At 34.3% G+C, this 15,281-nt stretch overlaps 1 protein-coding gene across 3 annotated transcripts in view; it reads left to right on the top strand.

Moving 5' to 3' along the window:
* LOC131610328 (ABC transporter A family member 1) overlaps positions 1–10,115 on the top strand; it is a 32,087-nt gene extending 21,972 nt beyond the window's left edge. For 2 of the 3 annotated variants that reach the window (XM_058882242.1, XM_058882244.1), the window contains 16 exons: positions 784–825; positions 912–1,008; positions 3,408–3,535; positions 3,611–3,715; positions 4,455–4,601; positions 4,805–5,059; positions 5,149–5,284; positions 5,671–5,750; positions 5,859–5,966; positions 6,584–6,734; positions 7,158–7,294; positions 7,382–7,456; positions 7,561–7,864; positions 9,112–9,245; positions 9,585–9,643; positions 9,757–10,115. In XM_058882242.1, the coding sequence (XP_058738225.1) occupies positions 784–825; positions 912–1,008; positions 3,408–3,535; positions 3,611–3,715; positions 4,455–4,601; positions 4,805–5,059; positions 5,149–5,284; positions 5,671–5,750; positions 5,859–5,966; positions 6,584–6,734; positions 7,158–7,294; positions 7,382–7,456; positions 7,561–7,864; positions 9,112–9,245; positions 9,585–9,643; positions 9,757–9,838 (2,040 nt within the window). In that variant the 3' untranslated portion in view covers positions 9,839–10,115. Of the gene's footprint in view, positions 1–783; positions 826–911; positions 1,009–3,407; positions 3,536–3,610; positions 3,716–4,454; positions 4,602–4,804; positions 5,060–5,148; positions 5,285–5,670; positions 5,751–5,858; positions 5,967–6,197; positions 6,558–6,583; positions 6,735–7,157; positions 7,295–7,381; positions 7,457–7,560; positions 7,865–9,111; positions 9,246–9,584; positions 9,644–9,756 lie in introns of those variants that run through there. The other variant, XM_058882243.1, reaches the window with a different exon arrangement.
* Positions 10,116–15,281: the final 5,166 nt, after the last annotated feature.

Raw genomic sequence — 15,281 nt, 5'->3', positions numbered from 1 at the left:
CCAATCATAAGCACAATCTGTTCTCAACAAGGCCAAGCTTCCTCACTGCACCTTGTTCACATTCTCCCTATATTCTCTGCATATGGAGGTTTATGTGGGTTTTATGACTTCTACTCTTGCTTCCCATTTGGTGGAGCCACTAAGGGGTGGTTTGGGAGTTGGATTTTGGAGGGTTGCGCCAATATCTTTAAATGTGTGTGATATTTTCAAAAAGTTTAAAAAACAATATACTTAGCATATAAAATCATATTGTTTTTTAAATTTAAAAAAAAAATATCGAACACATTTTAAGATATAGATGCCACCCTCCAAAGCATTCCCCTCCAAAAACCAACTCCCAAACAGCCCCTAAGTTACAACAACAGATGAAAAATGAAATTACTATAAATTTTTTGCCATTGCAATCCCTTATATAGTAATTTCTGTTAGCGCAACAATCGGGGGAGGGTCGAGTCGGGAGCATTGTTAATTTCCGGATCATTCTACTTGAGCAACACACCTTTGTGGGAGACACACTACTTCTCCACCTAAAACCTTAAGGTGATAGGTGAGTGGGTTCTCCCACTTATATATGCTCAAGTCACCACATGCATATCCAATGTGGGACTATTATCCACACTCACACTTGCATTATTCTCAACAATTTCCCTTACTATATGATGGCCATATTTTTTATTTTAAGTGTCAATGATAATTTCTTGCTACTAGAGTGTCCAAAACTTTTGCCATTCTCAGACTGCTAATTACTTAGGCTAAACATTTATAAACTTTTGATTGGTGCAGGAACGAGAAGTGAAAGCTAAGCATCAACAACTAATCAGTGGGGTATTCTTTTCTTTTAAAAGGAACCATATTCAGCATATTGTTTTCTTTCTTATTAATATAAATCTGATGCTATTCTTCCTAATCAGGTTTCAGTCCTTTCATATTGGGTGTCTATATTTATTTGGGACTTCGTGAGCTTCTTGTTTCCGGCCTCTTTTGCCATAGTTCTCTTTTACATCTTTGGTATGTTTACAATTCATTATTACTGATTGTTGTAAATAGGCCTTATATACCATAATCCCGTGTAATAATTGTATTCGGCTCATTAACAAGACTTGTTAGGTTTATCATAATCTATATCAGCATTATTATAAACATATAATAATGAAACGTAATCAATTGTAATAAATACAGAATAGTCAACACAATCAAATACAAATTAGATGGTACCCTTGAACAATACATGGCAGCATTATTGCCAAAAGGGTACACTCAAACATATAACATCGATCACAAGGAGACGTTTTCCTTAATGGCAAACAGTAACAATGTTTAATTTTTTTCTCTTAATTCCTATTCTAGGTAGGAACTACACCTGTTGGATGTTGAGTATTTTCACATGCATCTTAGAGGAGGGGGTATATAGGGAGATTCCCTTATGAAGTGTGTAGATTTAGAAATGCATTATATGTGCTGAGGTAGGCTCCGCATGTGTGGTTTAGGAGATTAGCAAAATGTGGTTTAGGAGATTAATACAAAGCGTGGTGCTTGTGGCTACAAGCAAACCAAGAGAGATCACACTTTCCCCCCAAATATGCACAAGAAGGAAAACTAAGTGTACTTCTTGTTTATGTTGATTATATTGTTATTATAGGAGACGATCTAATTGAGAGACAAGTACTCAATGAAGGACTTTGGGTAACTCACATATTTTTTGGGAATTGAGACGACCTTCTTAAAACATGTCATTTTCACCTCTAAGTATGTACTTGGTCTTTTATAGAAAACATGCAAACTTGGATGCAAACCTACAACTTTACTATTCCTGTTGAGCAAAAGCACGAGATGAGCTTCAAAGAGGAAAGCGCTAAAGTTGACAAGGTTCAATATTAGAGAGTAGTAAGAAAGTTGATTTACTTGGAACAAACTAGGCTGAATTTGGCATATGGAGTCGGTGCGGTGATTCTGCTCATGCAATATCCGAGGGTGAGACACTTGCAAGTTGTAAATCTTGTTCTGCAATATCTTAGTCTGTTTAAGAAGTGGTCTCTAATTCAAAAATGGTGGATGCTTTGTAGCCAAGTGTACTTGAAACAGATTATGCAAGTGAACATGTCATTTTCACCTCTCAGAGTATGTACTTGGTCTTTTATAGAAAACATGCAAACTTGGATGCAAACCTACAGCTTTACTATTCCTGTTGAGCAAAAGCACGAGATGAGCTTCAAAGAGGAAAGCGCTAAAGTTGACAAGGTTCAATATTAGAGAGTAGTAAGAAAGTTGATTGACTTGGAACAAACTAGGCTGAATTTGGCATATGGAGTCGGTGCGGTGATTCTGCTCATGCAATGTCCGAGGGTGAGACACTTGCAAGTTGTAAATCTTGTTCTGCAATATGTTAGTCACTTTAAGAAGTGGTCTCTAATTCAAAAGTGGTGGATGCTTTGTAGCCAAGTGTACTTGAAACAGATTATGCAAGTTATGTGACTTGTGTTGGAACCTGTTAGCTGGAGGAGTAAGAATTAAAGTACAGGGGTTTGATCAAACTTTGTTACCTGGAGGAGTAAGAAATAAAGTGCAGGGGTTTGATCAAGTGTTGAGGGTGAATTTAGAGCTACGGTACAAGGAATCTATGAAATGTTGTAAATATAGATTGTGCTAAATGACAAGATACAAAATATAGATTGTGTTTGAAATTGTATTCCGCTCATTAATGAGGCCCCTTAGGTTTAGCATAGTTTTTATGAGCACATGGGCTGTGGGCACCCCTACTCTTTACAGAAGTGAAATAATACTTAAAAATATTTCCAACTCTGATGATTAGTTTTCTGCATGCATATTAGTTTATTAGGAAAATCAACATTGACCATGAATCCTAGTCTTCTAGCATATATTGTGTTCTGATAAAGATTTATGTATGGAATGTAGTTAGCCCTGATTTACCCTATTTACTTCAGGCCTTCATTGCCTCTTATATGTAGGCTGATCCAATGATTCGTAAGTTTGAATTTTGTTTGTCTTCTACCTAGAGAGATTCTGTGTCTTCCTGGTGGTTGTAATTTACCACAGTAGAGAATAATATTGGTTTTACTATATTATGAATTATGAATTATGAATAAGAGCAGTCCTTTTATAGGAGAAAATAAAATTAGTCAACTCCTTAGTTTAAGTAGAGATATACAAAAAAAGAATAATAAGAAAATGAAATAATATATTATATTTCAACAACCTCTTCCCTTTTCATGCTGTTTTCCATCAATTTTTCTCAGGTGGTTGATAGGATATATGACTGTAGGTAGAAATGGTAAATATGATTCTTGATGTACCACAATACAACCAAGCCTTATCATCTAACTGGAATTTGTTTGGCAACATCATATTTTCAATGATAACACTTGCCTATTGAATACTGTTATTTATAGGTCTGGATCAGTTTGTTGGGGGAGTTTCTTTGGTACCAACTATCATCATGCTTTTGGAATATGGACTTTCAATTGCTTCGTCAACTTATTGCCTTACATTTTTCTTTTTTGACCACACTGTGGCCCAGGTATCTAGAGGCATCAATTTTTCATTTGTTTGTTTTCAATCTTATAAAATGCCCTGATGTTAATTTCCCTGACAGAACGTGGTTCTCCTGGTCCACTTTTTTTCGGGATTGATACTAATGGTTATCTCATTCGTTATGGGACTCTTCCCATCCACAATAAGCGCCAATTCTTTTCTTAAGGTACACCAAAAATATATTTTTCAGGTGTTGTAAACATGGATTTTATGCCCTTACTCAAGCAAATGTTTTCCCTAAACACTAAAAACAGGAGAACATTTTAGGAACTAATTCTTAAAAATCTGATCACTTCCATCTTTTTAGCTAGCATTATGTTCCCTGAACTGTTTTCTACTTCTACCACTTTCTACTTTATCTTGAAATTATTCTTGTGAAAAATAGGGAGTAGAAATTTTATGAATGTGCTTGAGTAAGTAAAACACTCAGCAATCATGATATTAATATACACACCATAATTAATTGCATGCTCTGTTTACAAGGAGAAATAAATACGAGTCCAACTCCCGAAATACATGAATCTATACATACATGAACCTAAGGCCTGAAGTTCTCCTATTTTCAATGGGAAACATACATGAATAATATTACTATCTCCAACAATTTCATTATGAATAGATACCGAAAACTGACGAATTACTTTTTATACCGTGTGATAAGAGAGGGGTTTAAATTTTTTATGCTACTAAGTAAGTGGTCTCATTTGTGGGCTGTCACTGTGATAAATAAAAGCAGAAATTTGAGAAATGCTAAATACTATATTTTCATTTAGATTGTACATCTATTTAAAGTAAAGCAATTCTATTTGCATTGATACACACAACGAGTGTTTATCTGCTTTAATTGCTCTTTGTTTGCTTCTGTGGTTCACTAGAGGTTTTTAATAATTTATATTCTTCATCAGAACTTTTTCAGAATATCTCCTGGATTTTGTTTTGCTGATGGACTTGCTTCATTAGCTCTTCTGCGGCAAGGAATGAAAGATAAAACAAGCGATGGAGTGTATGACTGGAATGTTACGGGTGCCTCCATTTGTTATCTTGCTGTTGAGGTCCAAGTCTTTTCATCTAATTTTTATGCTATTTAGTTTCTTATTATGTGATATTCTACGTTTTGAAGTTTAAAATTGCAAAGACACGAAGATGGTATTTTAAAAAGTAATTTATCAGTGATATTATATGACTGAACATATTTACACAAAGATTTGGACAATATATTTTGCTCTATCTAATCCCATTTTGCTTTTTATCACAGAGCGTTGTCTATTTTTTATTGACACTCGGGCTTGAAATTTTTCCTTCTCTCAAATTGACTCCGTTCATGATCAAAAAGTGGTGGGGGAAAATTAATATATTCCCACATAATTCTACTTATCTGGAACCTTTATTAGAACCTGCTGAAACTTTTGTTACGGACCTCAACGAAGACGTGGATGTGAAAACAGAAAGAAATAGAGTACTCTCAGGCTCCATTGATAATGCCATTATCTACTTGCGCAATCTTCGCAAGGTATTTCCCAGGATTATTTTCTTCAACATGTTTTTTCTGTAAAAATATTGTGTAGTGATTACCATGATGATTTCTTTATTAAATTTAAGGTGTATTCTGAGGAGAAGAAACATGGGAAAAAGGTTGCAGTAGATTCATTAACCTTCTCAGTTCAGGAAGGAGAATGTTTTGGCTTTTTAGGAACAAATGGAGCTGGAAAAACCACAACACTTTCTATGTTATGCGGTATATCATATAATTGGACATGATAATACTGCATGTCATATGTGCCGATTTTTTTACTTGCAAACTTATTTTCTAAATCCTACAAAAACCTTTATTGTTAAAGAATAAATTACTTATTTCATAAAGGAAAATATTACTTTATTCCACCTTTTCTTCTCATCTAAATATATGTTGTATTTATTTGCTGCGTAAAAACAATCTTCTAATTTAGACAAAGTAAATGCGGTGAGTTATTAGGCAAAACTGGTGACAGCTCTCAAACATATTATACCTGTAAAAGGTTTTTTGTAGTTATGATTGTTCAAAATTAGATACCTTTACGGTTGGCATTTCTCTCTGATTCTCATGTGATGAGTGCTAAAAGTTGTTTTTTTGTTTCCATACAGGGGAAGAATCTCCTTCTGACGGGACTGCTTTTATTTTTGGCAAAGATATATGTTCCCATCCCAAGGCTGCTCGTAAACATGTATGCATATTTTTCTCCTTCCTCACAAACAAAAACAAACAATCATATATTGAAGATTTATCTAAATTTATCTGACTCTTACTTTTTCATCTTGATTCGTATTTCCAGATTGGGTATTGTCCACAATTTGATGCTCTGTTGGAATTCTTAACTGTAAAAGAGCATCTTGAGCTCTATGCTAGAATAAAAAGTGTTCCAGACTACACAATAGACAATGTATGTGTAAAAAGTTCCTGGTTACTTTAGTGTTTGTCTTCATTAGGATGATTTATGCCAAGAAATTACAACCCATACAGATATTTGATCTCCTTATATAGAGTTGAAACTTATAGGAATAGAAAATAATTGAAGTACCCTAATTGAAAGAAGTGTCGGCAAATGTTCTCTTCTGAATCTCTGAAAAATTATTTTATAAATATTTCAACAAACATCACATGATGCTGGCAGGAAGTTTATTCTTGTATCCGATTTCTTCACCAAAAAACCAATAGCTGGATGGTCATAATCAAATGTACATGAAGCCAGGGAAGAAAAAGTCCACTACATCAAGAGAATATTATTTATATGCAAATGATATTGATTAACCAATATGTTTCCCTATATTCCGTGTAGATTTGAACACCTGAAAATAGTTTGTTTTGGTCAATCAAGTCCAAATGTCTAGTTAATGAAGTTACATAATTAACCACCTATTTGTATTGTGCTACCCACTTAGATTGCTGTCGCAAAAGTTGTCGAGTTTTAGTTCAAACAACACAACTGCTAAAATAAAATAATTACAAATATTCTAATCATACCATATTTTCAACAATTGACAACAATAATTTGGACAGGTTGTTATGGAAAAGTTGGTAGAGTTTGACTTACTGAAGCATGCTAATAAACCATCATTTTCACTTAGTGGAGGGAATAAAAGAAAACTATCTGTTGCAATTGCAATGATTGGAGATCCTCCTATTGTCATTCTTGATGAACCATCCACAGGTAGTTATTCCAAATTATCATATTTTTTTTTGGACATCTTGAAAATACCTTTATCCAATTTAATTTTAGAGTTTAAAAAAACCGCTTTAAGGCCATTGTTTTAAAATCATAAACTTCCAGTCCAATTGATTCCTTGGCTTGCTATGAAAACCCAGCTCACCATGTGGTCTAAAATTTGATAACTGTTGCCTTCAATTCTATGATCAAAGTTTTGTTTCAAAGTAGTGGCTGCATATTTATTTATTCATAATGTATCAATACCGGTGGTGAGTTTTGAATTGAAAGGGCATGTATCCAATTATGGGCCTTTCTTTGGTTTAATGAGTTGCGACCCTTATGAATGGAGAGTTATTTCTTATTTGCTTATGCTTGATGACTTGCATAGTTATTACCTATGGATCTAATATTTTACGCTTCCCTTAGGAATGGATCCCATTGCCAAAAGGTTCATGTGGGATGTAATATCTAGAATCTCAACTAGACGAGGAAAGACTGCAGTTATTCTTACTACCCATAGCATGAATGAAGCTCAAGCCTTGTGTACCAGAATAGGGATTATGGTACAAGTTCTTTTTTCTTTTTCTCTTTACATTCTTGAAGCTATGTCATGCACCCACAAACATAAATACATATTGTGTTTTTTAAAGGTTGGTGGACAACTAAGATGTATTGGAAGTCCGCAGCATCTAAAGACAAGATTTGGCAATCATTTAGAACTAGAGGTATTTATGGTTATGACAACAAGAAGCACATTTTCTTTGTGCTTCTTGTTTTTCCCTGACAAAAGCCCCTTCAAATATGTAACTCTTAGTTTCCCTGTTTCCAGGTAAAACCCACTGAAGTGAGTTCTGTTGACTTGCAAACACTCTGCCAAGCTATTCAGGAAGTACTTTTTGATGTCCCTTCTCAACCTAGAAGCTTACTCAATGACCTTGAAATTTGCATTGGGGGTGCTGATTCCATCACCTCAGGAAATACCTCCATTGCAGAGATTAGCTTGACACCAGATATGATAGGCTTAATTGGAAGATGGCTTGGCAACGAAGAAAGAGTGAAGACTCTAATGTGCTGTACACCTGTCTATGACGGGGCCTCTCAGGAGCAGTTATCCGAACAATTATTTCGAGATGGTATGTGTGAACCTTCCTCAAGCTTTGATTCTTATTCTTAGTATTATTAAAAATAATAAATCAGAAAGTTAAGTTTCTCATTGGAAAATGTGTTTGTATATATGAAAAAGGACATATGCCTTATACTGAGTTTTTCTTGAATGAGTTCCCAATTTTCCATTGTGTTTAATATGTAAGTTCACTGGTTACAGGCTTATTCTTTTACACATTGATACATGCACAGGCTTTTATTTTAAATTGCGTAATGAATCAATAAATTGGTACTGTCAATTACTTCTAGCATAAACCCTATATACTTCTCCCAGATTTAACAAATATACATTGATTACCTTCTTGATATGGAAGTAAAATTGAGATGTTCATTGTCTCAAAATTTTCATATACTACTAGTCCTTCTTAGAATTATGGTTGAGCCTTGTAGATATTTGTATATATTTAGAATATAATATTCTTTAGTATATTTTTTAAATATATTGTAGTATAGTAATTAATACAAGTAGCTGTGTAAATCACTATACAATAGAACTTCCGTAGTGCTATTTAGAAGTACAATTTCTCTAAATGTCTCATAATCTCGTATTTCAATAAACCTAACACAACCTTAGTAACTGATTTTGAATGTGAGGATTGCCCCCGCTTATAAACATATGTTCAGGTTATATTTTATTTAATGTGAGACTCTAAACACCCCCCTCACGACCAACACTATTGGACTTTGGTGCATGGATAAAAATGATGGGTGGCCCTGATTATGGGAACTTGATAGCTGGTGGTCCAGCGGAACTTGAACCAGAATCTAATACAATCTTAGAATTATGATTGGGCCTAACGAAATCTTACAAAATCGACTATTAGGCTGAAGATTCTCCTCACTTATAAGCATATGTTTAGGCCATATATTATCCGGTCTGAATCACATGATACTTAAAACTGTCCTCAGCTTCTTAGACAGATGAAATATCTTGTAGTTCATACTTCACAAGGTTCTTTATGAAGTTTTCATGCTTAAATGATATTTGAACTCATTATCCAACCACTCCTCCCCCTTAAATTAGAGAGAAAGATGTACACATTTCAAATTTACGTCCTTGATATAAAACCAATGATTAGCCTTCACCTGATAGCTTAAGGTTTTCAGTGAGTTGTTAGCATATGACGATAACATATTTCTCTTTTTTATTTCGATTAAAATGCATAAATTCTGTTATAGTATTAATTTTCCTTTTACTCTTCTGTTGGTAATGTAGGTGGTATTCCATTGCCAGTGTTTTCTGAGTGGTGGCTGTCCAAACAAAAATTCTCAGAAATTGATTCATTTATTCTCTCTTCATTTCGTGGAGCAAGATGCCAAGGATACAATGGTTTAAGCATCAGATACCAGGTATTTTTGAGTTACCACATTAGTTTCCTGGCAAAGTTCCACAATATGATTGAAAAATCATGTATTAATGTACACTAATGAATTGAATATAAAGTAGACTAGTTCGACTTTCTAACTTATATGTGAGGTTTTGTGGAAAACAAACAAACACAAGATATGCAAATCCCTTTGTTCTTCTCTCCATTTTGTTGGTTACATATATCAAAATTTTAAAGAGTTGCTTGATTTTGCCAAACTCTTGCCATGGGCAGAACTTGCATACGGATGTGCATACAGTGTATGATGCATCTGACCTTTATAATTCAGTGCAAGTAATAATTTATTGATTCTTTGCTGCAGTTACCTTATGACGAGGACTTTTCCCTAGCAGATGTTTTTGGACTTCTTGAAGCAAATAGGTAAAGTACAAATACATGTTTTTATTTTTTATTTTTTATTAAAATACAGATATATGTTTTATATATCCATAAACTTAAGTTAAAAAAGTGATTGAATTCTATCACTTTTGCAGAGATAGGTTAGGGATTGCAGAGTACAGCCTCAGCCAATCAACTCTGGAGACAATATTTAATCATTTTGCAGCTAATGCGTGAAGCTAATCAACTCCGGATACTATTATTCATTTTGCTGTTAATCATGAGGCACCCTTATTTCATCATTTTCTTTCAAAAAATGATGCATGGTGGTTGCAATATGTTAGGAATGTATCAAAATTATAACATTCTCCTAACTTCTACTAGTGACGTTCAATATAGGGCCCTGGGTGAGATTCTAAGGCCTTGAATTTTAGAGTGTCAGTTATTATACTGTCATTGAATTGTAAATAGATTACCAGTTATAAAATAATGGCATAGGGATTTATTTATTCAATCTTACTGCTTCACCAAGTTATGGAGTTGTTTAGGATAATCCATTTTCGAATTATCTTCAATCTTTCTCGTGGTTCCGCTTCAATGCTGATCATTTTTCTTTGGTGATAATTTTTCGATCGAATTATCTTCAATCTTTCTCGTGGTTCCGCTTCAATGCTGATCATTTTTCTTTGCTGATAACTTTTTCGATTATTAACAAATGACCCACTGCACTCATATGGTAAGTGTAAGCCTCATTCTTCGATTAAAGAATGGCAAGTAGACAGATAAAAGAGAAAGATGATGACGGTTTGCATCCATCACAATGACCGTTTGCATCATCACAACATCTGCAATTTTTGGTCATTTTTTATTGCATGAAAAGAACAATGGAACCGTGCAGCAATTATGTTTAAATAAATTTGATTTTTTAGGTTCATTCAATAAATGATGTATATAGAGATTATATATATAATTTATTCAATAAATCTAAAAAATAATTTTTGCTTATAATAATGAATGGAGGGAGGATGGTATATGAATTGTTAAAATGTTAAAATAATTACTAGTGAAGTATGCTTATACAAAAATAAAATCTTGTGCATGCTCAGTGTCCATTCACCGTGGTTTAACATTTGCATTCAGTAACATCATTAAAATTGAATTATATAAAGTTTATGTATCTGCCCAATTCGCAAGTCTTTTTAAAATTGGAGTGACTATTTTAGTTCTTTCAAATTAGTTAGCGCATGAATATGCCCCAATCCATGGTTTTGTTTTACTTTCTTTGTTCCTTTTCAAGTATCTCTTAGAATAATTTTTTTTGTTCCTTTTTAATTGTTTTGTGAAGTATCATTGATTGTACTTTTGTCAAAATTATTCCTAGTTATTTATTATAAAGGGAGAAAAAGTCAAATGTACCTGACAAATAATTAAGGACATTAAAGATAACAAGAGAATTATTATATAAAAAGTAATAATAATCATCAGCTTTTTTGATATATGTAAAAAATTTAAAAGTGACAATTAAAAAAAACGGATGGAGTGCTTGATTTTAATTATTTCTTAATTTTTTAATTACTGTAATTGAATAATTTTTTTATCAACATTCGTTTACGAAATATATATACCAATGAACACAAATCATACTAGACTACATTTTGAGGATTCTATATGCCACCCACAAGATATATATGACATCCCTTAAAAGTGAAAAGTAAAATATAACTTTACTCAAATTTTTTACCATTTCACAAATTTATAGTTGAAAATCAAAATTTTTGAAATTTTTTGGGTGATACTGAAAATTTCTCAGTAATATTAGAAATTATTTGCAAATAGTAGTGACAATACCGAAAATTGTTTGGAAAAAAATTGGATGATATCAGAAATTGTAAAAATTTTTGATAGAATTTATCAGAAATTTTGAAATTTCTGGTAATTTAATATTTTTGAAAATTTTCAGAAATTTTGAAATTTCCGGTAAAATCTTCCATATCATTTTTTTAAACTAATTTTTTTCCTTTCTTTTCAGTGAGGACAAGAGGAAAGGACAACACCATTGTCGGCATGACCACCGATAGAGCGACAGCTGCCGCCAGCTACGGGCTGGACGACATGCTCTGACTTCATCAGAAACGGATAGTTGAACAGGCGCAGAGACATGGGAAATTTCGCGTACCCCGACACCGACTTGCTATAGTTTCTGCTACTGTGGAGGAGCCTTCCTATGTGATGTCTGATTAGGTTCTAGTTTCCGCGGGGGAGCCTGCTCATGTGGAGGCTGAGCAGGTTCTAGTTGCCGTGGAGGAGTCTGTTCCTATGGGTGAGGTATATGTTCCTATTGCTAATGAGGAGGTACCTGTTGAAGTTGAGATACTAGTTGGGGCTTAGGAGGTTCATGCTATTACTGATGAGGAGGTACCTGCTGCCGATGAGGGTGCTACTCCTACAAATACAAAGGCCACAACTCGTGCTTCTACGAAGGCATCTGTTCATACGGATGGAGCCTTCCTGGGATGGCCTAGTGACCGATCTGTGCTAACAGGTTATGCTTCCCATGTCACATACATAGTATGACATGGAGAGGTATATATGTTATATTTTTTTATTTGCAAAATATTTTTTATGATTCTATGATATGTTGAAAGATTACAATTTATTTATTTAACTTTGTTTCCTATAAGAGCATCAGCCGCTGAAGGTCACATCCCATGGGTCGAAGTTGAACAACTCCCCCTAGGTGAGATGCCTAAGTAGGTCAAGCGCATTGTTTCTAATTTTAATCTGTTGGAGTTCACCAATTGCTCCTTCATGATACTCGACGCCTCCCTGCTGTCTGCTTTCTTGAACGGTGACACTCAGAGACATCCTCCTTTCATCTTCCATTTGGGGAGATGACCATCACTTTGGATGATGTTTCCGCATTGTTTCATTCCCCATTGGCAGTAGATTCTTTATTGGCCCTGTCATTAACCAGGCGGCAATGTTACTTAGGGTTGTAAAGGATCTATAGGTCTCTGAGGATGTCGTGCGGAAGGAGTTTGATTTTAATAGGGAACTTCACCTTCGGATGTCTTGGTTGTAGAACAGGTACCGGGAGTTTGTGAAGGCAACGAGGTATGAGGCTGCCACTGGGCTTGGGGAGTTGTTGCCTTGACCATGCTCTACACGACACTTGGAGTTGCGACTGTGCCTGAGATCATACAACTTGCTGGTTATCTGAGTCTATTCAGGGCGTATGAGATGGGAGGCCTTGATGGTTAGACACTTGCTTGAGAGGTGTCTCCGACAATATAATTATGTCGAGGGCATCCCTCGACCAGTTCCGGAGGCTTAAGAGAGGGATTGATAGATGGTTTCAGAGCCATATCATTAGCTTTGTCCGTGACATTAGATGTAGGCAGTGACTATTCAGTACCCTTCGTAGTATGAGGATAGTTATCTGGAGTGGTATCTCAGTCTATCACATTCTCGCCTCATACCAACTATTGTAGGGTCTTCCGATGCTGTAGGGCCTTCTGTTGCCAGGGGTTATGATCCTGAGGTGCTGCCTAACGATGTGCCTCCACCACCAGCTCCACCAGGCTCAGATGATCAGAAGCGTCTTCAGATGATCGCCATTATTATGGATAATTTAATGGGTTTGATAAACCTGAATGGTGAGGTTTTCACAGGATTAGCTCGGGTTGCAGACATAACCCTTGAGAGCCTATTTAGATTTTTTGATTTTATAGTTGTATATTTTGTATATTATGTGACTCAGACTACTTCTCACATCACAATACTTTTATTACATAATATTTTACCGATTACATGCTTCGATTAAAAGATAAACATAATACAAGACAATACAGTACAACAGTCATAAATTAAAAATAACTAAGCATGAAAACCTAGTTACTACCAGAAGATTATGGACGTTTCATCATCTTGATTATGTCGTCAACCGATCATGAAATCTGCGCATCAAACTTTATTGGCCCTTAGGTATTCTATGACGAAACGATTTCCACATGGCTGTCACGTCTTCATTAGTCTTCAACTCAATCAGGTTGTATTTCACCCTTCCATTACTATCAACATCTTTACGAAACTCGATCTTTCTCACCCTTCTGTTCTCAGTATTTGGCATCCATTCATTCAATTTATCTGTCAAGTTGGCGAGAGATGAGGCGCCATCCGGAAGCTTGAACTCAACAGGCGAGTTATTTCCGTTGAAATACACTTCTGCCTTAATCATAAATTGAGGAAGATGCATTTTAGTAGATGTAATTTTCTATAACATATGCCCCTATTTATAGAACCTTAGATTCATTTTAGACCACACAAAATTGTCGGTAAAATCATAGCGCTATAAAATTATCGGCAAAATCCTGATCGTCCAAAAAATTTGACAAAATACACTACCAAAAATTTTAATTATCAACTAAATTTCAGGTATAGAGTGGTAAATTTTTGAAAATTTTTGTAAGGTACCAGAAATTTCAAATGAACTACCGGAAATTTATGTGATACTAGAAATTTTGTAATTATATCAAAAATTTAGTTCAAAAATTGTTTTCTTTTTTGAGAAGGGGTATTTGTAGAATTAAGAAAAATTAGGAATGTTCCATATATAACTTTGAGGTGGCATGTAGAATCCTCCTGTATTTCTTATATAACAAAACAAATGCTACTAGTCTACATTTCTCAAGTTACACAATAATGAACATATTAATAGTTGGACCCTATTTTATATATCGTGCTAAATCACATACTCCATTTGTAACAAATAATAAGTAAATTTTATTATTTAGATTACTTAAATAATTAATTTATCTGGTCTATATATAAATCAGATACATTAATTATAAAATGAATATAAAAAAACAAATTTTTGTTTGTAATTTGTTACGAAATGAGTGTTATACAAGGAAATTTCTCTTTACACCCTGTCACATTCTCTCAGGCCCTTGGCGAAAAGTTAAAATTGTCGTCCTTATGTTAAGAGATACATCTCCGAACGCACCATTTCTTCACTTTATTTAAAGGTTAATTCGGAGATGCATCTGCGAAGGAGTTCTAGGGTATGTTAGTAGTTACATCTTTGAATCAACTTTTTTTTTAATTGAGAAATTGGTCTGGAGATGCATCTATGAACTAGGAAAATCTATTTAAACTCACGCCAAATTCTCCCTTTTCTCCTTCTTCATTTTCAGTTCAGAAAATTTATTTCCCATTTGAGCTTGTGAGCACCATAATTCTAGTCAACTTTTGAAGCAACATAAGAACCTCTATTTCTATCTTGTCAATCCCAGCTCACTCTACCTACTACATTCAATATTTTGTATCTTCATCAACACATTTTTGAGTAAGTTTCTCATTTACCTTATTTTGAGTTTTGATTAATGTATTATGTCAAATAAGTTATTTTAATGCATTAGATCGTATTAGCATTTGAAATAGATATTGTGTATGAGATGTTTATATTATTTGGATGAGTTTGGGCAAGTGCAAAGATGTTTCTACCATTGAAATAAAAAACGAAGCTTTTTTTGGAGATGTATCTCTGAAATGGATCTTTTCTGGTGTTTGGAGATACATTTCCGAAATTCTTTCATTACTGATGCACTAATGTATTTTCTTATTTTTTCCAGGAAAATGACTGCAAACAACAACAGGATGAGACTCGCCCATGAAACCC

The sequence above is a fragment of the Vicia villosa genome, linkage group LG6 (genome assembly GCF_029867415.1).
Source record: "Vicia villosa cultivar HV-30 ecotype Madison, WI linkage group LG6, Vvil1.0, whole genome shotgun sequence".
In the NCBI taxonomy this organism is placed as follows: domain Eukaryota; kingdom Viridiplantae; phylum Streptophyta; class Magnoliopsida; order Fabales; family Fabaceae; genus Vicia; species Vicia villosa.
Note: the sequence above shows the minus strand (reverse complement) of the source record. Positions and strands in the feature narration are given on the sequence as shown.